This window comes from Haematobia irritans, chromosome 2 (assembly GCF_050003625.1).
Source record: "Haematobia irritans isolate KBUSLIRL chromosome 2, ASM5000362v1, whole genome shotgun sequence".
Taxonomy (NCBI): domain Eukaryota; kingdom Metazoa; phylum Arthropoda; class Insecta; order Diptera; family Muscidae; genus Haematobia; species Haematobia irritans.
The window spans coordinates 206,724,378-206,745,633 of NC_134398.1; the positions used below are offsets into that span (position 1 = coordinate 206,724,378).

The 21,256-nt window shown below is 35.7% G+C and overlaps 1 protein-coding gene across 1 annotated transcript; it reads right to left on the reverse strand.

Annotated features, from left to right (window-relative positions):
• Nucleotides 1–1,050: 1,050 nt before the first annotated feature.
• VGlut (Vesicular glutamate transporter) lies at nucleotides 1,051–20,756 on the reverse strand. The gene is made up of 7 exons (XM_075294715.1): nucleotides 20,470–20,756; nucleotides 10,914–11,150; nucleotides 6,139–6,332; nucleotides 5,545–6,004; nucleotides 5,292–5,477; nucleotides 1,460–1,669; nucleotides 1,051–1,371 (listed from the first exon to the last, which is right to left on the reverse strand). The coding sequence occupies exons 1-7, from the start codon at nucleotides 20,722–20,724 to the stop codon at nucleotides 1,099–1,101; spliced, it is 1,815 nt and encodes a 604-aa protein (XP_075150830.1). The 5' UTR covers nucleotides 20,725–20,756; the 3' UTR covers nucleotides 1,051–1,098.
• Nucleotides 20,757–21,256: the final 500 nt, after the last annotated feature.

The window sequence follows — 21,256 nt, forward strand, 5'->3', positions numbered from 1 at the left end:
AGGTTGAATCACTGCAACCAAGGTTGACAGTTTTGGAGTTATCCATAGTCTATGATTCTGTCATAGACACAAGTAGATACTGACAATAAATTACCATAGTATTCTCAGGGTTACATTATATGGCTTTCTCAACTCATGACAAGTTCTAAAGCGGAAGATCGATCCATCGTTACAAGATATAAGACAATATACCAACTGAGTTTAGAAATAGTAAATAAAAATACAGGATTTAAAGAATTGGAAATTCCTTAATAAAAACCTGTAGAAGCGAAAGTCATGAGCCTGTAGCCGTGATAACTCCTGCTACCAGAGAGTATAATAAAGTTAAGTCTAAACGGAAAGATCAACTATAATTGTATTTGTGTAAGTCCCTCCTATTTTAACCAGTTTCATTTCTAAAGAAATCTTCAAATAAATGTTAATGTTTTTTAAGGCTCTGCATCCTTTTTATAGTCTAGTATGAAGAAATATCTTTAAAGTATGTGTCACAATTTGGATTTTTAAGGTGTAATTTAGATGTACATGAATCGCTTAAAAAATTGAAAATTCATGGAAAGAGATCTGTATCCTCTTTGTTTTTTGTTGATAATTTCCCCTTTACAAATTAAATATATATAGAATTTTACTTATTTAGACTCATAAATAATTTAGCTATTAACAATAATCTTAAATAATATATGCTCATTTTCTTTGGAGTTCTCTCTTTTTTCATTTCATTTGTTGCTCTATATTGTATGTGTGATATTTTAACGATTTTATTTTGTATATTATTTTTTTGTAGTTTAACTTTGTTCACTTACTGTGTTTTTTTCTTAATTCATGTTTATTTTAAATATTTCGTACTTTGGTTTCGTTTCGTCTACTTTTGTTTTTGTTTTTTCGTTCTTTTTTTGGTTACTTTGATGCATTCGGTTTTTTTAATATTTTATTGAATATTGATTGCTTATTTTGGAATATATGTTTATCGGTTTTATAATTGCAATTCAAACTGCATATTTTCACTTGCGATAATTTATCTTACCTGATGTCCTTTACGGTTTTTTGAGATAGTAGTCCTGTTTCAACTCTCTATTTGTATGATACATTGAAATGGAGATTTTATTGTGTTTGATATTGAGGATATTGTTGTTCATATGATGGCATTTGTGGTAATTGTCCCATAGGAGCAGTTGCCGCTGGTTGGGTTGCAGCACTATAATCATAGCCCGTCGCATAGGTATCTGTTGACATACCAATGCCACTAGCCTCTTCGGGTATGGTGGCTCCCGCCATGGCAAAAGGATTATTGGCCACATGACCTGTAGCACCATAATTAACTGTATTCGATTGTTGCATTTGGCTTTGTTCCGTATATGGTGGTGGTGCTTCACCCTGGTTTTAATTTTTTTTTTTGGGAGAAAAGAATGGAAAAATTGGATATTGTAGAATGGATTGGAGATCTCTGTTTAATGTTACTTACAAATGATGTCTCTTTCATATAGCCCGCTCCTCCCTGTGAGGGATCTTCTGTAATTGCTCCCATAGGTGGTGCCCATACCTTTTGCTCCTCTTCAGGTGGTGGTTCAGCCCAAGGTTGTAATTCGCCTGAGGCAAATATGCCATAGAAAGTACAACCAACTAAGTGAACACAAGCGGCCAAGGTGAATACGGTGGTCCAGCATCCTTCAGGCTAAATGGAAATAATTATTAAAGTAAAAATGAATACCTTAAATAGCAAGGAAGCGACAATATTATATTCCAAAATAATACGGCACATTTCTGTGGTCGCAACCCATAACAGCCTAAGTCTGTTTTTCAATATTTTCAGTACAGGGGTTTAAAGTTTTGAATCTTCAATGAAAATCAGGAGAAGGTGTTTTTTGGAAAACTTTGCTACAGATTCCTAGAAGAGATACAAACATGAAAAATTTTGAGCAAACAAGTATATACGGCCGTAAGTTCGGCCAGGCCGATGCTTATGTACCCTCCACCATGGATTGCGTAGAAACTTCTACTGAAGACTGTCATCCACAATCGAATTACTTGGGTTGCGGTAACACTTGCCGATGGCAAGGTATCTTAAAACTTCCTAACACCGTAATATATACCACATAGTCCATACGTGGTATATATTAAACTAAAAAAGGCCGATTAAATACGTATATAATTAAGTTTAAAGTTCCTATAGAAATAAATTTTGACAAAATAAAATTTTGACAACATTTTCTATAGAAGTAAAATTTGGAAAAAATTTTCTATAGAAATAAAATTTGGAAAAAATTTTCTTTAGAAATAAAATTTGGAAAAAAATGTCTATAGCAATAAAATTTTGACAAAATTTTCTATAGAAATAAAATTTTGACAAATTTTTCTATAGAAATAACATTTTGACAATGTTTTATAAAAATAAAATTTTGGTAGATTATTTTTGGCTGGAGTGGCAACCATGCTTATGAACCGATATGGACCAATTTTTGTGTAATTGGGGATCGGCTATATATAACTATAGACCGATATGGACCAATTATGGCATGGTTATAAGCGGCCTTATACTAACACCACGTTGCAAATTTCAACCGGATCGGATGAATTGAGCTCCTCCAAAAGGATCCGGAGGACAAATCTGGGGATCGATTTATATGGGGGCTAAATATAATTATGGACCCATATGGACCAATTCTTGCATGGTTGTTAGAGACCATATACTAACACCACGTACCAAATTTCAAACGGGACCGGATGAATTTTGCTCCTCTAAGAGGCTCCGGAGGTCAAATCTGGGGATCGGCTTATATGGGGGCTATATATAATTATGGACCGATATGGACCACTTTTGGCATGGTTGTTGGAGACAATATACTAACACCACGTAACAAATTTCAATCGGATCGGATGACTTTTGCTCCTCTAAGAGGCTCCGGAGGTCAAATCTGGGGATCGGTTTATATGGGGGCTATATATAATTATGGGCCGATGTGGACCAATTTGTGCATGGTCATTAGAGAACATATACCAATACCATGTACCAAATTTCAGCCGAATCGGATGAATTTAGCTCCTCCAAGAGGCTCCGGAGGACAAATCTGGGGATCGATTTATATGGGGGCTAAATATAATTATGGACCCATATGGACCAATTCTTGCATGGTTGTTAGAGACCATATACTAACACAAATTACCAAATTTCAACCGGATCGGATGAAATTTGCTCCTCTAAGAGGCTCCGGAGGTCAAATCTGGGGATCGGCTCATATGGGGGCTGTATATAATTATGGACCGATATGGACCACTTTTGGCATGGTTGTTGGAGACAATATACTCACACGACGTAACACATTTCAATCGGATCGGATGACTTTTGCTCTGGGGATCGGTTTATATGGGGACTATATATAATTATGGGCCGATGTGGACCAATTTTTGCATGGTCATTAGAGAACATATACCAACACCATGTACCAAATTTCAGCCGAATCAGATGAAATTTGGTTCTCTTAGAGGCTCCGCAAGCCAAATCGGGGGATCAGTTTATATGGGGGCTATATGTAATTATGGACCGATATGGACCAATTTTTGCATTGTTATTAGACACCATATACTAATACCATATACCAAATTTCAGCCGGATCGGATGAAATTTGGTTCTCTTAGAGCTTCGCAAGCCAAATCTGGTGATCGGTTTATATGGGGGCTATATGTAATTATGGACCGATATGAACCAATTTTTGCATGGTTGTTAGAAACCATATACTAATACCATATACCAAATTTCAGCCGGATCGGATGAAATTTGGTTCTCTTAGAGCTTCGCAAGCCAAATCTGGTGATCGGTTTATATGGGGGCTATATGTAATTATGGACCGATATGAACCAATTTTTGCATGGTTGTTAGAAACCATATACTAACACCATGTACCAAATTTCAGCTGGATCGGATGAAATTTGCTTCTCTTAGAGCAATCACAAGCCAAATTTGGGGGTCCGTTTATATGGGGGCTATACGTAAAAGTGGACCGATATGGCCCATTTGCAATACCATCCGACCTACATCAATAACAACTACTTGTGCCAAGTTTCAAGTCAATAGCTTGTTTCGTTCGGAAGTTGGCGTGATTTCAACAGACGGACGGACGGACGGACATGCTCAGATCGACTCAGAATTTCACCACGACCCAGAATATATATACTTTATGGGGTCTTAGAGCAATATTTCGATGTGTTACAAACGGAATGACAAAGTTAATATACCACCATCCTGTGGTGGAGGGTATAATAAGTTTAGATACGCTGAATACGATGGTGCTAATAACTCAGTTGTGTCCTAACTCGAGTTAGGCTGTTAAGGGTTGTGACCACAGATTTAAGAGGAGTAAATTTGGATAAATTTTTAGAAGATGTGTCATTGACATATTTTCAAAATGTGTGGAATTTTTTCAAATTCTAAATCCTCTATTGATAGTACCGTAGAAGCTCAACGGTTGTTTACTATCGAATACATTGTTTCGGAGAATAAAATATATAGGCTATATAAACTTATGAAATATTCCAGGAAAGCCAAAGGAGTCATAGGTGGTTTTTTCCCTAAAGCGAAGAAATTCTTCCTTTCGGATGTGAAGGATTTCCGACCAATTAGCTTATCCTCATTCCTTCTTAGATCTTTGGAGATGCTGATAGATATTTATCTTTGATTTAGAACTGGTTCAAGATTGCAACATGTCAATCAGCTTTATTGAAAGCTCAATATCTGTCAATAAATATAGAATTATGGATTTTGCTGATAATGTAGAGGCATTCAATAACGTCTATTCGAGTTCAATAGTAAATGCCATTGGAACTCAAAATGTTAATCAAAGGAATTTGAACAGAGTCACTCCTCAATGAAGAGTTTCATCATTTCTTCTTTGGAATGTTGATATAAATAGTCTACATGCAAAAATGGTCCCTCTAAATATAAACCGCCCACTTGATATGCTACACGCAGAGAAAGAATATGATCACCTCAAACATGTTTCAAGAGAAAAATGTTATTTTTGTATGGTGACCATGTAACATTTCTCGTCAAATATAACCTGCTTGCCGAAATCAGATACATGATTTCCGAGAAAATAACATGGCTGCGAAAACCATGTTACATGGTCACCACCCAAAAATAACATTTTGCTCTTAAAACATGTTTGAGGTGATTATATTCCTTCTCTGGGTGTAGTGATATCACTCCTGATATCTGTAAAAATGAGTCGTTGGCTGATAGGGGCCCTCAACTCTTCACGCAAAGGTAGTAATTTCTCGACTAGAATTACTGTCAAACTTACATCCTTCATTATAAGACCATCCAAGGCATAGGGCACAATAATTCCGGCCAAGGTACCAATACCATTCGATAAACCCATAAGAATACTGGCATAACGGGGTGCAATATCCAAATGATTTACATTATAGCCAGATATCGCAAATCCAGAGAAGGCAACACCACAGGTTAAAGCAAACATAGCACCTGTCTGAAATTTAAGACAAACTATTCATATCAAATGATTCTAGTGATTTCAAAACTTTTCCAAAACTTACCGAAGTTTTTGCATGAGCCACAAATAGGAAAAATATACCCTCCATACCAAAACCACCACAATTGAATAGTTTTCTCACATTAGTCGTTGACATTATGCCATTCTTACGTAAATGATCAGCTAACATGCCACCAAATGGCACTATCGTAGTCATTATCAAATGTGGCAATGACCCCACAAAACCAGCTTCTTCAACCTTAAAATGGAATTTATGTTTCAGAAACGAAGACTGGAAGAGTACAAGCAAATAGAAATTCCATGAACGACAAAAATTCGCCACAATTATAGCATAGACAGGCATAGAACGTAGCATGGCACGCCAGGGTGTGGTTTTTAAATTCGGCATTGTTGGATGAGCTGCAGTTTCGCCCAGCGATTTTTCAATATATTTTAATTCGGGTATACTAATGGCAGGATGTTTTCGAGGACTTTCAAAGCAAAGCCACAGCCAGAACATGTACCTATAGTGGGGAGGGACAGAAAAAAAAGAAATGGTTTTAAAAGTAACTAAATTATATAAGATCTCAGTAATATTTAGGAGTGGGATTCCCTTCATAGAGATCAGCCTTTCAACCGTTGTTTACTTGAAACTTACCATACAATACCAAATACTCCATACGCATAGAACGGGGCTTGATACCCCACTGCATCTGCCAGAAGACCGGATAACGGTAGGCCCACAACTACACCCGCATAAGAACCACTAAAGGCCAATGTAGCTAACCGAGAACGCTCCAAAGGAGGAGCCCAGAATCTCCAGATACCATGGCAGGCAGGATAGGTAACACCCTAGAAGGAAAAATAAAACAAAACTCTTAGCTATGGACATTTTTGTTTTGTGTTTCTTTTTTTAACTTAATTTTAATTTGTTTTAATTATTATTATTATTTTTTTTTTTAATTTTGTAGCCTTAGTGTTGAACTATTCTGAAGTTATATACTGATAAATTGATTCCGTAATCAAAATTATATAACGCTCTCAGTTATCCGCTTTGAGTTTTCTTTTTTTGTGGTTATGGTACCTAAGGATTTAGAAGGATAACAAACCGAAAATCCTTAATAGCCTTACTCAGTTCTAAAACATTTAGCAAAATCATTTTGGCACATGTTAAAAACCCATTGCCTTAAATTTTTTTTGGTAAGATGACAAAATCATATCAAAAAAGGAAAAATCCTTTTTGTTCGTTTGAGTAACAACGAACATGATGTCATCATAACATAGGAAACATAAGCTTTGATATCCTTTGTCAAAATAAAGAAAAAAAACTCCAAACTTCTTTGACGATATCCATCTTTATTTTCTTTAATTCCCTCACTCCAGGGATGGAAAACGCAGTACTTTTTTCAATAATTTTTCACTGGTCAGTACCGCAATACCCCCGCGAATGATTTAGTACCTTTTGTGTATACAGTTTTGTGCCGATATAATATTTGACAAAAAATTTTAATATTATAAGAAATTTTTTAACAGATTTGCTAATGGTCTGTTATAAATTTATAAAGACAAGTTCATGAGGAAAGAAAATCTCGATTTTGATAAAAGTCAGAGTCAAAAACACGATTTTCTTGGAATTGGGGAATAGTTTGTTCGGAAAAGGCATGGGATTCTATCTTTATTTTCTTTAATTCCCTCACTCCAGGGATGGAGAATGCAGTACTTTTTTCAATAATTTTTCACCCTGGTCAGTACCGCATACCCTCGCGAATGATTTAGTATTTTTTGTATATAGTTTTGTGCCGATATAATATTTGACAAAATATTTTAATATTATAAGAAATTTTTTAACAGATTTGCTAATGGTCTGTTATAAATTTGTGAAAACAGACAAGTTCATGAGGAAAGAAAATCTCGATTTTGATAAAAGTCAGAGTCAAAAACACGATTTTCTTGGATTTGAGGAATAGTTTGTTCGGAAAAGGCATGGGATTCTATCTTTATTTTCTTTAATTCCCTCACTCCAGGGATGGAAAATGCAGTACTTTTTACAATAATTTTTCTCCCTGGACAGTACCGCAATACCCCCACGAATGATTTAGTACTTTTTGTGTATACAGTTTTGTGCTGATATATTATTTGACAAAATATTTTAATATTATGAGAAATTTTTTAACACATTTGCTAATGGTCTGTTATAAATTTTTGAAAACAGACAAGTTCATGAGGGAAGAAAATCTCGATTTTGATAAAAGTCAGAGTCAAAAACACGATTTTCTTGGACTTGAGGAATAGTTTGTTCGGAAAAGGGAGCCACCGTGGTGCAATGGTTAGCATGCCCGCCTTGCATACACAAGGTCGTGGGTTCGATTCCTGCTACGACCGAACACCAAAAAGTTTTTCAGCGGTGGATTATCCCACCTCAGTAATGCTGGTGACGTTTCTGAGGGTCACAAAGCTTCTCTAAGTGGTTTCACTGCAATGTGTAACGCCGTTCGGACTCGGCTATAAAAAGGAGGTCCCTTGTCATTGAGCTTAACATGGAATCGGGCAGCACTCAGTGATAAGAGAGAAGTTCACCACTGTGGTATCACAATGGACTGAATAGTCTAAGTGAGCCTGATACATCGGGCTGCCACATAACCTAACCTAACCTAACCTTGTTCGGAAAAGGCAAGGGATTCTATATTACGCTTCCATACGATTACTTTCTAGATAAGAAATTATCGATTGCCTACTAAGATAATGCGAACCATTACAGTGGCGGTAGAAACTTGGGACAAAAATTATCTACCAATATTTGGAGGAAATCTTACAACAACTACCGAAAAATTTTTTGTAAAAATTTTATTTCTATAGAAAAGTTGTCAAAATTTTATTTCTATAGAAAATTTTTTTTATATAAAATTTCGTCAAAAGTTTACTTTTATAGAAAATGTTTGCAAATTTCGCGCATCGCGAAAATCCGAGCTACTCGCACGCAAAGCTGGCAAAATCGCTAAAAGTTGCCAAACCAACCGTTACAAATGTAATTAAAGTGTTTGGGGAACGTTTGTTGACAGCCAGGAAGTCTGGATCGGGGGGAAATCGAAAACCGGAAGCCGCTGAGACGACAAAGAGAGTTGCCGGTAGTTTCAAGCGAAACCCTAACCTCTCTCTCCGAGATGCCGCAAATAAGCTGGGTGTATCGTCTACAACCGTGCATCGAGCCAAAAAACGAGCCGGACTATCGACTTACAAGAAGGTAGTGACTCCAAACCGCGATGATAAACAAAATACGACGGCCAAAGCGCGATCCCGGAGGCTGTACACGACGATGCTGACGAAGTTTGACTGCGTGGTAATGGACGAAGAAACCTACGTCAAAGCCGACTACAAGCAGCTTCCGGGACAGGAGTTTTATACGGCAAAAGGAAGGGGAAAGGTAACAGATATTTTCAAGCACATAAAACTGTCAAAGTTCGCAAAGAAATATCTGGTTTGGCACGCCATCTGTACCTGTGGCTTGAAAAGCAGCATTTTCATAGCTTCCGGGACTGTCAACCAAGAAATTTACTTGAAAGAGTGTTTGAATAAACGTCTGCTGCCTTTCCTGAAGAAACACGGTTGTTCCGTACTGTTTTGGCCGGATTTGGCATCTTGCCATTACGGTAAAAAGGCCATGGAGTAGTACGCCGCCAACAACGTGCAGGTGGTTCCCAAGGACAAGAACCCTCCCAACACGCCAGAGCTCCGCCCAATTGAGAAATACTGGGCTATTGCCAAGCGGAACCTAAAGAAGACCAAAAAAACTGCTAAGGACGAGCAGCAGTTCAAGGCAAACTGGCTTTCTGCGGCGAAGAAGGTGGACAAGGTGGCTGAACAAAATCTGATGGCAGGTGTCAAGCGTGAGGCCCGGCAATTCGGATTTGGAAAAGCGAAAGCCTAACTGAATATTTTTCCTGAATTTTATACTAATTGAACTTGATAACGAAATTTAATTTGATTCTTTAAATAAACGATTTCACCGATTTACACGCGTTTTCCCTTGACCAAATTTTGATCGTATCACCCTTTATAGAAAATTTTTGCAAAATTTTATTTCTACAGAAAATTTTTGCAAAATTTTATTTCTAAAGAAAATATTTGCAAAATTTTATTTCTATAGAAAATTTTTGCAAAATTTTATTTCTATACAAAATTTTGTCAAAATTTATTTCTATGGAAAATTTTATAAAAAATTTATTTGTATAGAAAATTTTGTCAAAATGCTATCTCTGTAAAAAATTTGTGAAAATTTTATTTCTGTAAAAAATTGTGTCAAAATTTTATTTCTATAGAAATTTTTTTCAAATTTTATTTCTATAGAAAATTTTGTCAAAATTTTATGTTATTTCTATACAAAATTTTATTTCTATAGAAAATTTTGTCAAAATTTATTTCTATAGAAAATTTTGTCAAAATTTATTTCTATAGAAAATTTTGTCAAAACTTTATTTCTATAGAAAATTTCGTCAACATTTTATTTTATAGATTTTTATAGTCAAAACTTTTTCCTAAAAATAAATTTTGTCAAAATTTTATTCCTAAAGAAAAGTTTGTCAAAATTTTATTTTTATAGAAAATTTTGTCAATGCTTTTTCCTAATGAAAATTTTGTCAAAATTTTAATCCTAAAGAAAATTTTGTCAAAATTTTATTTATATAGAAAATTTTGTAAAAATTTTATTTCTCTAGAAATTTTATTTCTACAGAAAATTTTTGCAAAATTTTATTTCTATAGAAAATGTTGGCAAAATTTTATTTCTATAGAAAATTTTTGCACAATTTTATTGCAAAATTTTATTTCTATAGAAAATTTTGTCAAAATTTTTTTTCTATAGAAAATTTTTGCAAAATTTTATTTATTGAATTATTGCAAAATTTTATATCGATCGAAAATTTTTCTTAACAAAATTTTGTCGAAATTTTACTTCTATTGAAAATCTTGTCATAATTCCATTTCTATAGAAAATCTTGTCATAATTCCATTACTGTAGAAAATCTTGTCATAATTCCATTACTGTAGAAAATTTTGTCAAAATTTTATTTCTGTAAGAAAATTTTGTCAAAATTTTATTTCTTTAAAAAATTTTGTCAACATTTTATTTCTATAGAAAATGTTGTCAAAATTTTATTTCTACCGAAAATTAATGCAAAATTTTATTTTTATAGAAAAATTTTGTAATATTTTATTTAGAATTGAGGAGCTGGCAAACAAAATTTTATTTTGTGAAAAATTCAGTCTAAAGGAGCTCTTGACAATAATCTTCCAATGGAATTTTTGTTGAAATTTAGTGAACAGTACTTTTTCGTTCAAAAAAAAATACATTTTTTGTATTATCTTAAAAATTGTATTTTCCATCCCTGCATCACTCTCACTCACCCCCTTGTAGTAGCCACATATCGTATTACTTACCTCTAATAATCCTTGCACGATACGCACACATATCACCACATGACCGTGCATCAATGTCATCGCAAATGGCACAAACAAATGCAATGTGGCCGAACTGGCAATCGACAGACCAAAGATTTTGTTTGCGGGAAATTTCGATGCAATAAAACCACCGGGAATTTGGGTTATCAAATAACCCAAGAAGAATGATGAATCGACATGACTCTCTGTGGCCACTGTCCAGTTCATGAAGGATGTCTGTAAATAGAAAAATCGAACAAAAAGGACAATAGTGAAATTCTAATGCTTAGTTTGTATAAGAGGAAAATAATAATAATGGTGATGTTGATGATGAAGGAAGTGATTTTGTCTGTATGATGAAAATAAATCCTTGAATTCAATTATTTTTTATTTATTCACGACCATTCATCCATTCATTTTCGCAAAAGCCTTGTATCCTTATGAATAGTGCGTTTGCATTTTGTTCTGGTTTGAAATATGAAATGAGCATTTATTTTGTAAGGAAGGAAAGGGGGACTAGTGTTGTTCATTTGTATAGATGGGGGATGTTGGTGTTTTGTTATGTTAAAAAGGAATCTTAAATGTATTTCCGGTGTAGATTTTTCTTCGATTCATACAAAGGAGTATATGTAATTTTGACGGCGCTATTTTTGCAGGATGTGTTTCTTATTTATAACCCCATAACATTACACTGGAATATTGGCATTTTTGCAACATCTAATACGAATTGATGTTCACCTAAAAAATTCTCTTTGAAAAAGGAAATATGTCATTGTTTTACAACCAAAGAAACTTTTCATTAAAAGTACATTTCGTACTTATTAAAGAAAAATTTCGTTGACTTTATGAAGATCATTCGTACTTTTCATTTTGAGTAGTTAATTAACAATATTTCGGGGAAATAACGAAAAATATCTTTGGGTATGAAGTTACTCGGTCCCGTCGAACTGAGTAGACATGTTTTTCTACATCAATTTGGCATAATAGGTACTTAAAGGGTGATACGGTCAAAATTTGGTCAAAGGAAAACGCGTGTAAATCGGTGACATCGTTTATTTAAAAAATCAAATTAAATTTCTTTTTCAAGTTCAATTAGTATAAAATTCAGGAAAAATATTCAGTTAGGCTTTCGCTTTTCCAAATCCGAATTGCCGGGCCTCACGCTTGACACCTGCCATCAGATTTTGTACAGCCACTTTTTCCACCTTCTTCGCCACAGAAAGCCAGTTTGCTGCTCGTCCTTAGCAGTTTTTTTTTTGTCTTCTTTAGGTTCCGCTTGACAATAGCCCAGTATTTCTCAATTGGGCGGAGCTCTGGCGTGTTGGGAGGGTTCTTGTCCTTGGGAACCACCTGCACGTTGTTGGCGGCGTACCACTCCATGGTCTTTTTACCGTAATGGCAAGATGCCAAATCCGGCCAAAACAGTACGGAACAACCGTGTTTCTTCAGGAAAGGCAGCAGACGTTTATTCACACACTTTTTCACGTAAATTTCTTGGTTGATACGCTGCTCTTCTTGCTTGGATGGCATTTTGACAACTGAAGAGTGAATTCCAAAATCAAAATAGGAGCAACATTCTACACACACACACCTTCAAAATGAGGGGTGTTCAGTTCGCTACTGTGTGCAGCCACTATACCTATCCTAAATCACAAATGAGGGAACTTGGCAATCCATTGTCTAGCGTCTACTTACAGATACGGTCCAAGTCCACGATGGCAAGAGGTTGGTTGGAACAAAGAACGATTTAAGCTAATGCGGACCAGAAGACTATGGATTGTTTTTAAGCCTGCGTAAATGCTGATTGGTGAAGTTTGGGAAGGAGCTGCTATGGACTTAATCGAGAAAAAGGACACACCAGCTAGATATGGGGCACACGCATGGATAATGGTAAACATTTCTGCTTCTGTATCTGCATTAAACAGACAGATGGAATGTAATGTGTATAGATCTTTCAACCGCTGATAGGAAGTTTGGATGAAGTGTATGGACCAATACGTTATGCGGTGTTTATATTGAACATTCAGTATTTGCCACATCTAGCCGTTTTAGAGTTGTTATAGCTTCCATTATATACATGCAAAGGTATAGAAAAGCGAATAGATGAAGGATTCCGAAACGGACAAGTCTCAATAAGAGCTAGAAGTGAACAGATCTTCTGGCAAATTCCAGGGAGATACCAAAAATGCAGATATGGAAGCACTTCGAGTACGGAAGGATAAAGGTACAGAAAAGCGAATAGATGAAGCATTCCGAAACGGACACGTCTCTATGTGAGCTAGAAGTGAACAGATCTTCTGGCAAATTCCAGGGAGATACCAAAAATGCAGATATGGAAGCACTTAGTGTACGGGAGGAGTTTTCTACAGCCTCAAAATTCACCAAAGTTGAAGCAAGGGTTGTTGCAAGAGTCACCAGGATCTGTGAAGAGGACATTCTTGATGACCGAATCGAAACTACTGATGTGGCAGTGGTTGAAAATCTTTATGGTTCTATGGGTTGTTGGTGTTGCCTTGAAAGTTCTCCTGATGAAAAGAGACTTAGAATGTGCTTCTTATCCCAGAACTCTCATTAGCAGGTAATCGTGGAGATAACCTAATTCCTAATTCCTTTGTAATCAGTTTTTTATCTGTACTAGCCAGTTTTGCTGGGTAAGTCTTCGATTAACAGTAAGATCTTCCAAACTAAAATAGTGCTAGATGAGACATTGTTGGTAAGGAAATACAAAAAGGTACGTAGACCAACATTTTGCAGTTTATATTTATTTAAGGTAGAGTACTATGAAATAGTTTAAAATTAAAACAAGTATATAAGGCCGTAAGTTCGGCCAAGCCGAAGCTTATGTACCCTCCACCATGGATTGCGTAGAAACTTCTTCTAAACACTGCCACCCACAATCGAATTACTTGGGTTGCGGTATCACTTGCCGATGGCAAGGTATCTTAAAACTTCCTAACACCGTTTTCTAAATTACAAGGTAGTCCATATGTGGTATATATTAAACTAAACAAGTATATACGGCCGTAAGTTCGGCCAGGCCGAATCTTATGTACCCTCCACCATGGATTGCGTAGAAACTTCTACGAAAGGCTGTCATCCACAAATTTCAACTCACATGGTTGTTAAATATCATATGCTACCACCACTTACCAAATTTCAACCAGATCGGATGAAGTTTTCTTCTCCAAAAGGCACCGGAGGTCAAATCTGGGGATCGGTTTATATGGGAGCAATATATTATTATGGACTGATTCGAACCAATTCCTGTATGGTTGTTGGATACCCTATACTAACATCACGTAACAAATTTCAACCCAATGGGAAGAATTTTGCTCTTCCAAGGTGCTCCGGAGGTCAAATCTGGGGATCGGTTTATATGGGGCCTATATATAATTATGGACCGATATCGACCAATTTTTTCATGGGTGTTTGAGGCCATATATTAACGTCACGTACCAAATTTCAACTGAATCAGATGAATTTTGGTCTTCTAAGAGGCTCCGGAGGTCAAATCTGGGGATCGGTTTATATGGGGGCTATATATAATTATGGACCAATATGGACCAATTTTTGCATGGTTGTTAGAGACCATATACTAACACCATGTGCCAAATTTCTGCCGGATCGAATGAAATATGCTTCTGAAATTTGCTTCTCTTAGAGGCTCCGGAGGTCAAATCTGGGGATCGGTTTATATGGGGGCTATATATAATTATTGACCGATGTGAACCAATTTTGCGTGGTTGTTAGAGACCATATACTAACACCATGCACCAAATTTCAGCCGGATCGGATGAAATTTGCTTCTCTTAGAGGCTCCGCAAGCCAAATCGGGGGATCGGTTTATATGAGGGCTATATATAATTATGGACCGATGTGGACCAATTTTTGCATGGTTGTTAGAGACCATTTACTAACACCATGTACCAAATTTCAGCCGTATAGGATGAAATTTGCTTCTCTTAGAGGCCTCGTTTATATGGGGGCTATACGTAAAAATGGACCGATATGGCCCATTTGCAATACCATCCGACCTACATCAATAACAACTACTTGTGCCAAGTTTCAAGTCGATAGCTTGTTTCGTTCGGAAGTTAGCGTGATTTCAACAGACGGACGGACGGACGGACGTAGGGACGGACATTCTCAGTCAGATCGACTGAGAATTTCACCACGACCCAGAATATATATACTTTATGGGGTCTTAGAGCAATATTTCGATGTGTTACAAACGGAATGACAAAGTTAATATACCCCCATCCTATGGTGGAGGGTATAAAAAGGCCGATTAAATACGTATATAATTTAGTTTGACAAAATTTTCTATAGAAATAAAATTTTGATAAAAGTTGCTATAGAAATAAAATTTTGACAAAATAAAATTTTGACAACATATTCTATGGAAGTAAAATTTGGAGAAAATTTTCTATAGAAATAAAATTTTAAAAAAATTTTCTATAGAAATAAAATTTTGTCAAAATTTTCTATAGAAATAAGATTTTGACAAAATTTTCTATAGAAATAACATTTTGACAAAATTTTCTATAGAAGTAACATTTTGACTAAATTTTCTATAGAAATAACATTTTGACAACATTCTCTATAGAATTAAAATTTTGACAACATTTAGATAGAAATAAAATTTTGCCTAATTTTCTATAGAAATAAAATTTGACAACATTTTCTATAGGAATAAAATTTTGACAAAATTTTCCATAAAAATGAAATTTTGCCAAAATTTTCTATAGAAATAAAATTTTGACAAAATTTTCTATAGAAATAATATTTTGGTAGATTATTTTTGGCACGAGTGGCAACAATGATTATGAACCGATATGGACCAATTTTTGGGTGATTGGGGATCGGCTATATATAACTATAGACCTATATAGACCAATTTTGGCATGGTTATTAGCGGCCATATACTAACACCACGTACCAAATATCAACCGGATCGGATGAATTTTGCTTCTCCAAGAGGCTCCGGAGATCAAATCTGGTGAACGGTTTATATGGGGGATATATATAATTATGGACCGATATGGACCAATTTTTGCATGGTTGTTAGAGACCATATAATAACACCATGCACCAAATTTCAACCGGATCGGGTGAATTTTGCTCCTCCAAGAAGCTCCGGAGGACAAATCTGGGGATCGGTTTATATGGGGGCTATATATAATTATGGACCGACATGGACCAATTCTTGCATTGTTGTTAGAGACCATATACTAATACCACGTACCAAATATCAACCGGATCGGATGAATTTTGCTTCTCCAAGAGGCTCCGGAGATCAAATCTGGGGAACGGTTTATATGGGGGCTATATATAATTATGGACCGATATGGACCAATTTTTGCATGGTTGTTAGAGACCATATACTAATACCACGTACCAAATATCAACCGGATCCGATAAATTTTGCTCCTGCAAGAGGCTCCGGAGGTCAAATCTGGGGATCGGTTTATATGGGGGCTATATATAATTGTGGACCGATATGGACCAATTTTTGCATGGTTGTTAGAGACCATATACTAACACCACTTACTAAATTTCAACCGGATCGGATGAATTTTGCTCCTCTAAGAGGCTCCGGAGGTCAAATCTGGGGATCGGTTTATATGGGGGCTATATATAATTATGAACCGATATAGACCATTTTTTGCATGCTTGTTAAAGACCATATACTTACACTATGCACCAAATTTCAGCCAGATCGGATGAAATATGCTACACTTATAGGCTCCGCAAGTTAAATCTGGGGGTCCGTTTATATGGGGGCTATACGTAAAAGTGGACCGATATGGGCCATTTGCAATACCATCCGACCTACATCAATAACAACTACTTGTGCCAAGTTTGAAGTCGATAGCTTGTTTCGTTCGGAAGTTAGCATGATTTCAACAGACGGACGGACATGCTTAGATCGACTCAGAATTTCACCACGACCCAGAATATATATACTTTATGGGGTCTTAAAGCAATATTTCGATGTGTTACAAACGTAATGACAATGTTAATCCATCCTATGGTGGAGGGTATAAAAAAATGCTAGTGCCCGTATAAATAAGTTGTTTGTAATTTGTACTTATAAAAATTAAATATTAAATAAATAAATAAATAATAAAAAAATGGTTAATTTTTTGTTCGTGTATGACATTTTTACATGTTTCCATTTCAATCAGTTTAATTTTCAGTCAGTCAGAGAGGAAATTTCTATTATATTTGAAAACAGTTTTGATGGTTAAGTAAACACCTTAACTAATTTCACGTGACATCCCTAAACAAGACATTCTACTTTTGAATTTTTAACAAAGCTATTCCATTTCCTCACATATGTAGACGTGTTGGAACTTCTACAATATCCACACAAAATTTGAAACATAATGCATCCATTAGCAACAAACCCAACAATAATAATGACAATAAAACGAGCCATTAGTCGCAACATGAAGGGTATCACAGAAAAATTTCTCTTTTCGTCAAAGGAACAATAACTCAGCATACAAAAACCAACAACAAAAACTCTAAAGCTTCACAAAAGAAGTTGAAAGTCTCAAACCCATAGTAACCAACACAAACCACCCATTGATGAATTATGGAAGTTTATAGAAAAGTTTCATATACAATCGATACAAAGGCGTCTATGTGGAACAAAAGCCGGAAAGGAGTCAAAAAACATCCTGTTACCAAAACACAACCAAAAGTCCTTCCCCCCCCGGTTGGTGGGTCTCAAAGTCAGGCAAATTGTTTTTCATGTACGCATCTAAGTGAGCCATTGACGAGTGTAATGTTGCCGTTGACAAAAAATACCCTGAAGCCATTATTAATGAGCGTGATGGAATTATGCCCATATAAAAATTGTAATGAATTCAAATGCCACCGATACATTCCCGCCACCATTACTAGTATACATTCGGATGGTTCTTTATAAAATCGCTACAAATTGTTCGAAGCGTTTGTAAATCATAAATATGAGGCAATACGCTATGAATTGACTTCAGCAAAAAGCAAGTAAATAATAATGAAGGAAATTCTGGCTATGTCGAGTGCCAAGGACGAGAATCCACAGATTGTTTGGACTTTCTTTCCGGATCTCAGCCATTTTTCTGGCTTTCTACGCTAATAGAAAAAATTACGTTCCAAAATCGTGAACTGACGGTAAGAAATTGAAACGGAAACGTTCATGAAAAATCAAAACTGAATGTTCAAGTTTTCGTCCACGTGCGTTCACGATTTCACGAACGACTGTCGTTTTTCTTTGGCCATGAAAAGTCTTAATATATTCGTTAGACGTTCTTATGATAACTCCGTCTGTGGTACAATGTGCTAAGGCGAGTGTTAACGCGCATGGAGCAGACAAACCAGGTTGGAGTCACGGTAGCGGATGTTTTTTATACCCTGCTCCACACTGTGGAACAGGGTATCATAAGTTAGTGCATATGTTTGCAACACCCAGAAGGAGACGAGATAGACACATGGTGTCTTTGGCAAAAATGGTCAGGGTGGGCTCCTGAGTCGATATAGCCATGTCCGTCTGTCCGTCTGTCCGTGAACACATTTTGTAATCAAAGTCTAGGTCGCAGTTTTAGTCCAATCGACTTCAAATTTGGCACAAGTATGTGTTTTGGCTCAGAATAGATCCCTATTGATTTTGGAAGAAATCGGTTCAGATTTAGATATAGCTCCCATATATATATATCGCCCGATATGGACTTATATGGCCCCAGAAGCCAGAGTTTTACCCTAATTGGCTTAAAATTTTGCACAAGAAGAACAATTAGTACTATAGTCAAGTGTGCCAAATTGCATTGAAATCGGTTCAGATTTAGATATAGCTCCCGTATATATCTTTCGCCCGATATGCACTAATACGGTCCCAGAAGCCAGAGTTTTACCCCAATTAGGTTGAAATTTTACACAGGGAGTAGAATTAGCAGTGTAGTCAAGTGTGCAAAGTTTTATTGAAATCGGTTCAGATTTAGATATAGCTCCCATATATATCGTTCGCCCGATTTACACTCATATGACCACAGAGGCCAATCTTTAGCTCCGATTTAGTTGAAATTTTGCACTGGGAGTAGAATTAGCATTGTAGCTATGCGTGCCAAATTTGGTTGAAATCGGTTCAGATTTAGATATAGCTCCCATATATAGCTTTCGCCCGATTTACACTCATATGACCACAGAGGCCAATTTTTAACTCCGATTTAGTTGAAATTTTGCACAGGCAGTAGAATTAGCATTGTTGCTATGCGAGCCAAATTTGGTAGAAATCGGTTCAGATTAGGTATAGCTCCTATATATAGCTTTCGCCCGATTTACACTCATATGACCACAGAGGCCAATTTTTAACTCCGATTTAGTTGAAATTTTGCACAGGGAGTAGAATAAGCATTGTTGCTATGCGTGCCAAATTTGGTTGAAATCGGTTCAGATTTAGATATAGCTCCCATATATATGTTTTTCTGATTTCGACAAAAATGGTCAAAATACCAACATTTTCGTTGTAAAATCGCCACTGCTTAGTCGAAAAGTTGTAAAAATGACTCTAATTTTCCTAAACTTATAATACGTATATATCGAGCGATAAATCATAAATAAACTTTTTCGAGGTTTCCTTAAAATTGCTTCAGTTTTAAACATTTCCCATATTTTTTTACTAACATTGTGTTCCAACCTAGTGCATTAGCCGACTTAAATTTTGAGTCTATAGATTTTGTAGAAGTCTATCAAATTCTGTCCAGATCGAGTGATATTTAAATGTATGTATTTGGGACAAACCTTTCTATATAGCACCCAACACATTTGACGGATGTGATATGGTATCGAAAATTTAGATCTACAAAGTGGTGCAGGGTATAATATAGTCGGCCCCGTCCGACTTTAGACTTTCCTTACTTGTTTTTAAATGCGATTGTAAGTGCCTTCACCTTAAAATAAAACGCCGTTTGAACTCGTCTATAAAAAAGAAGGTCTCTTGTCATTGCGCTAAATATGTAATCGGGCTGCACTCAGTGATTAGAGAGAATTTAACCACTGGGGAGTCTGAAATAGCGGGCTGCTACTATAACCAACCTAACCATGTCTGTAATGTTTTTTAACATAATGCTCTCTCACCACCATCAATCTAATAGCCTCCATGTGATATTTAAATATGTCCTCAAATTTATTTTTGAACTTCCCATATACGCTTCACTCCGCCCATTAGTATCTCAATATATATGTAACTAAAACGTGACTTATTTATATATGTGGGTAACCCAGGATATACGTAAGGACATCAAATTGTACACATGGGCGTTCATGTATTTATACAAAATTTCCCTATTACAAAATAGAAAAGAGAGTAATTGACATGCAAGCATAATAATATGGGAGTAATTTTCATTGTCCTTGGTTAAAAATCATATTAAGGCAAATGAAATCAATCCATTTAATGATATTTGACATACGTTCAGCTATCATAATCAGCTTAATTTCCATTTTAAATAACTTTAGGCTTTTACCCCCTCTCTTTATGTGTCTTATTCATAGTCACACCCATACTTACACCATTATGTTCTCCTTTAAGCTTAGCTGCTGACATATTACATCTCATGCCAAAGGCTATCATAAATCCAATACAAGCCATGGTAGCAATGGTATAACGTGCTGACATACAAGGACATTCAGCCTTACAGTATTTGTCGATTTTCCTCAGAGGTGGTCTTTCGATTTCTTCAAATGATGCTGGTGAATCGGGTCGATCATCATCGTAAGCCACACCACCACCGGGTCCTTCGCCCTCCCGTTCACCACCAGCCATTTCTTCGTAGCCACCAAGACCGCCATGGTATCCTTTAGAGACTTCAAAATTTTCGAATGTTGGTTTGATGCTGGAATACAGAGAAATTGAGGATATTTAGTGAAAAATGCTTTAGTTTTTGGATTTAGAGAAATTTTTGTATAACATAGCAATGGTCTCAGAGTATAGTTTGAAACTATCGATATTCTGTTCAAATCATTTACAACGAACCCTACCATAAATCTAATCTATAATTTTATAGTTTAAAACTCAATTATAAAGTAATATTGGAGTGGTATTTCCAAATTCTAAATGATTTATATAGTATCTAAATAATTTATATAGTATATATATTATATATCATAATATATTGATATTCGGAAGAAAAATAAAGATTCTTGGGAATCGACCTGTTTAAAACTTTTACATATAGCTAACGCTCTCAAATAAAAGTTTGCAAAAACTGTCCATCGAAATAAAATTTAGCAACAATTTTCCATAGAAATAAAAATTTGGCAAATTTCTATAGTAAAAAAAAATGTTCTTAAAAAAT

Bases quoted from the DNA above. Each gene is read 5' to 3' on its own strand.
- VGlut (XM_075294715.1), bottom strand. From the start codon at position 20,724: ATGGCTGGTGGTGAACGGGAGGGCGAAGGACCCGGTGGTGGTGTGGCT. The intron at 11,151-20,469 runs GTAAGTATGGGT...TTCTATTTACAG, and splicing joins TTAAAGGAGAACATAATGGT to ACATCCTTCATGAACTGGAC. The intron at 6,333-10,913 runs GTAAGTAATACG...TTTTCCTTCTAG, and splicing joins TCGTGCAAGGATTATTAGAG to GGTGTTACCTATCCTGCCTG.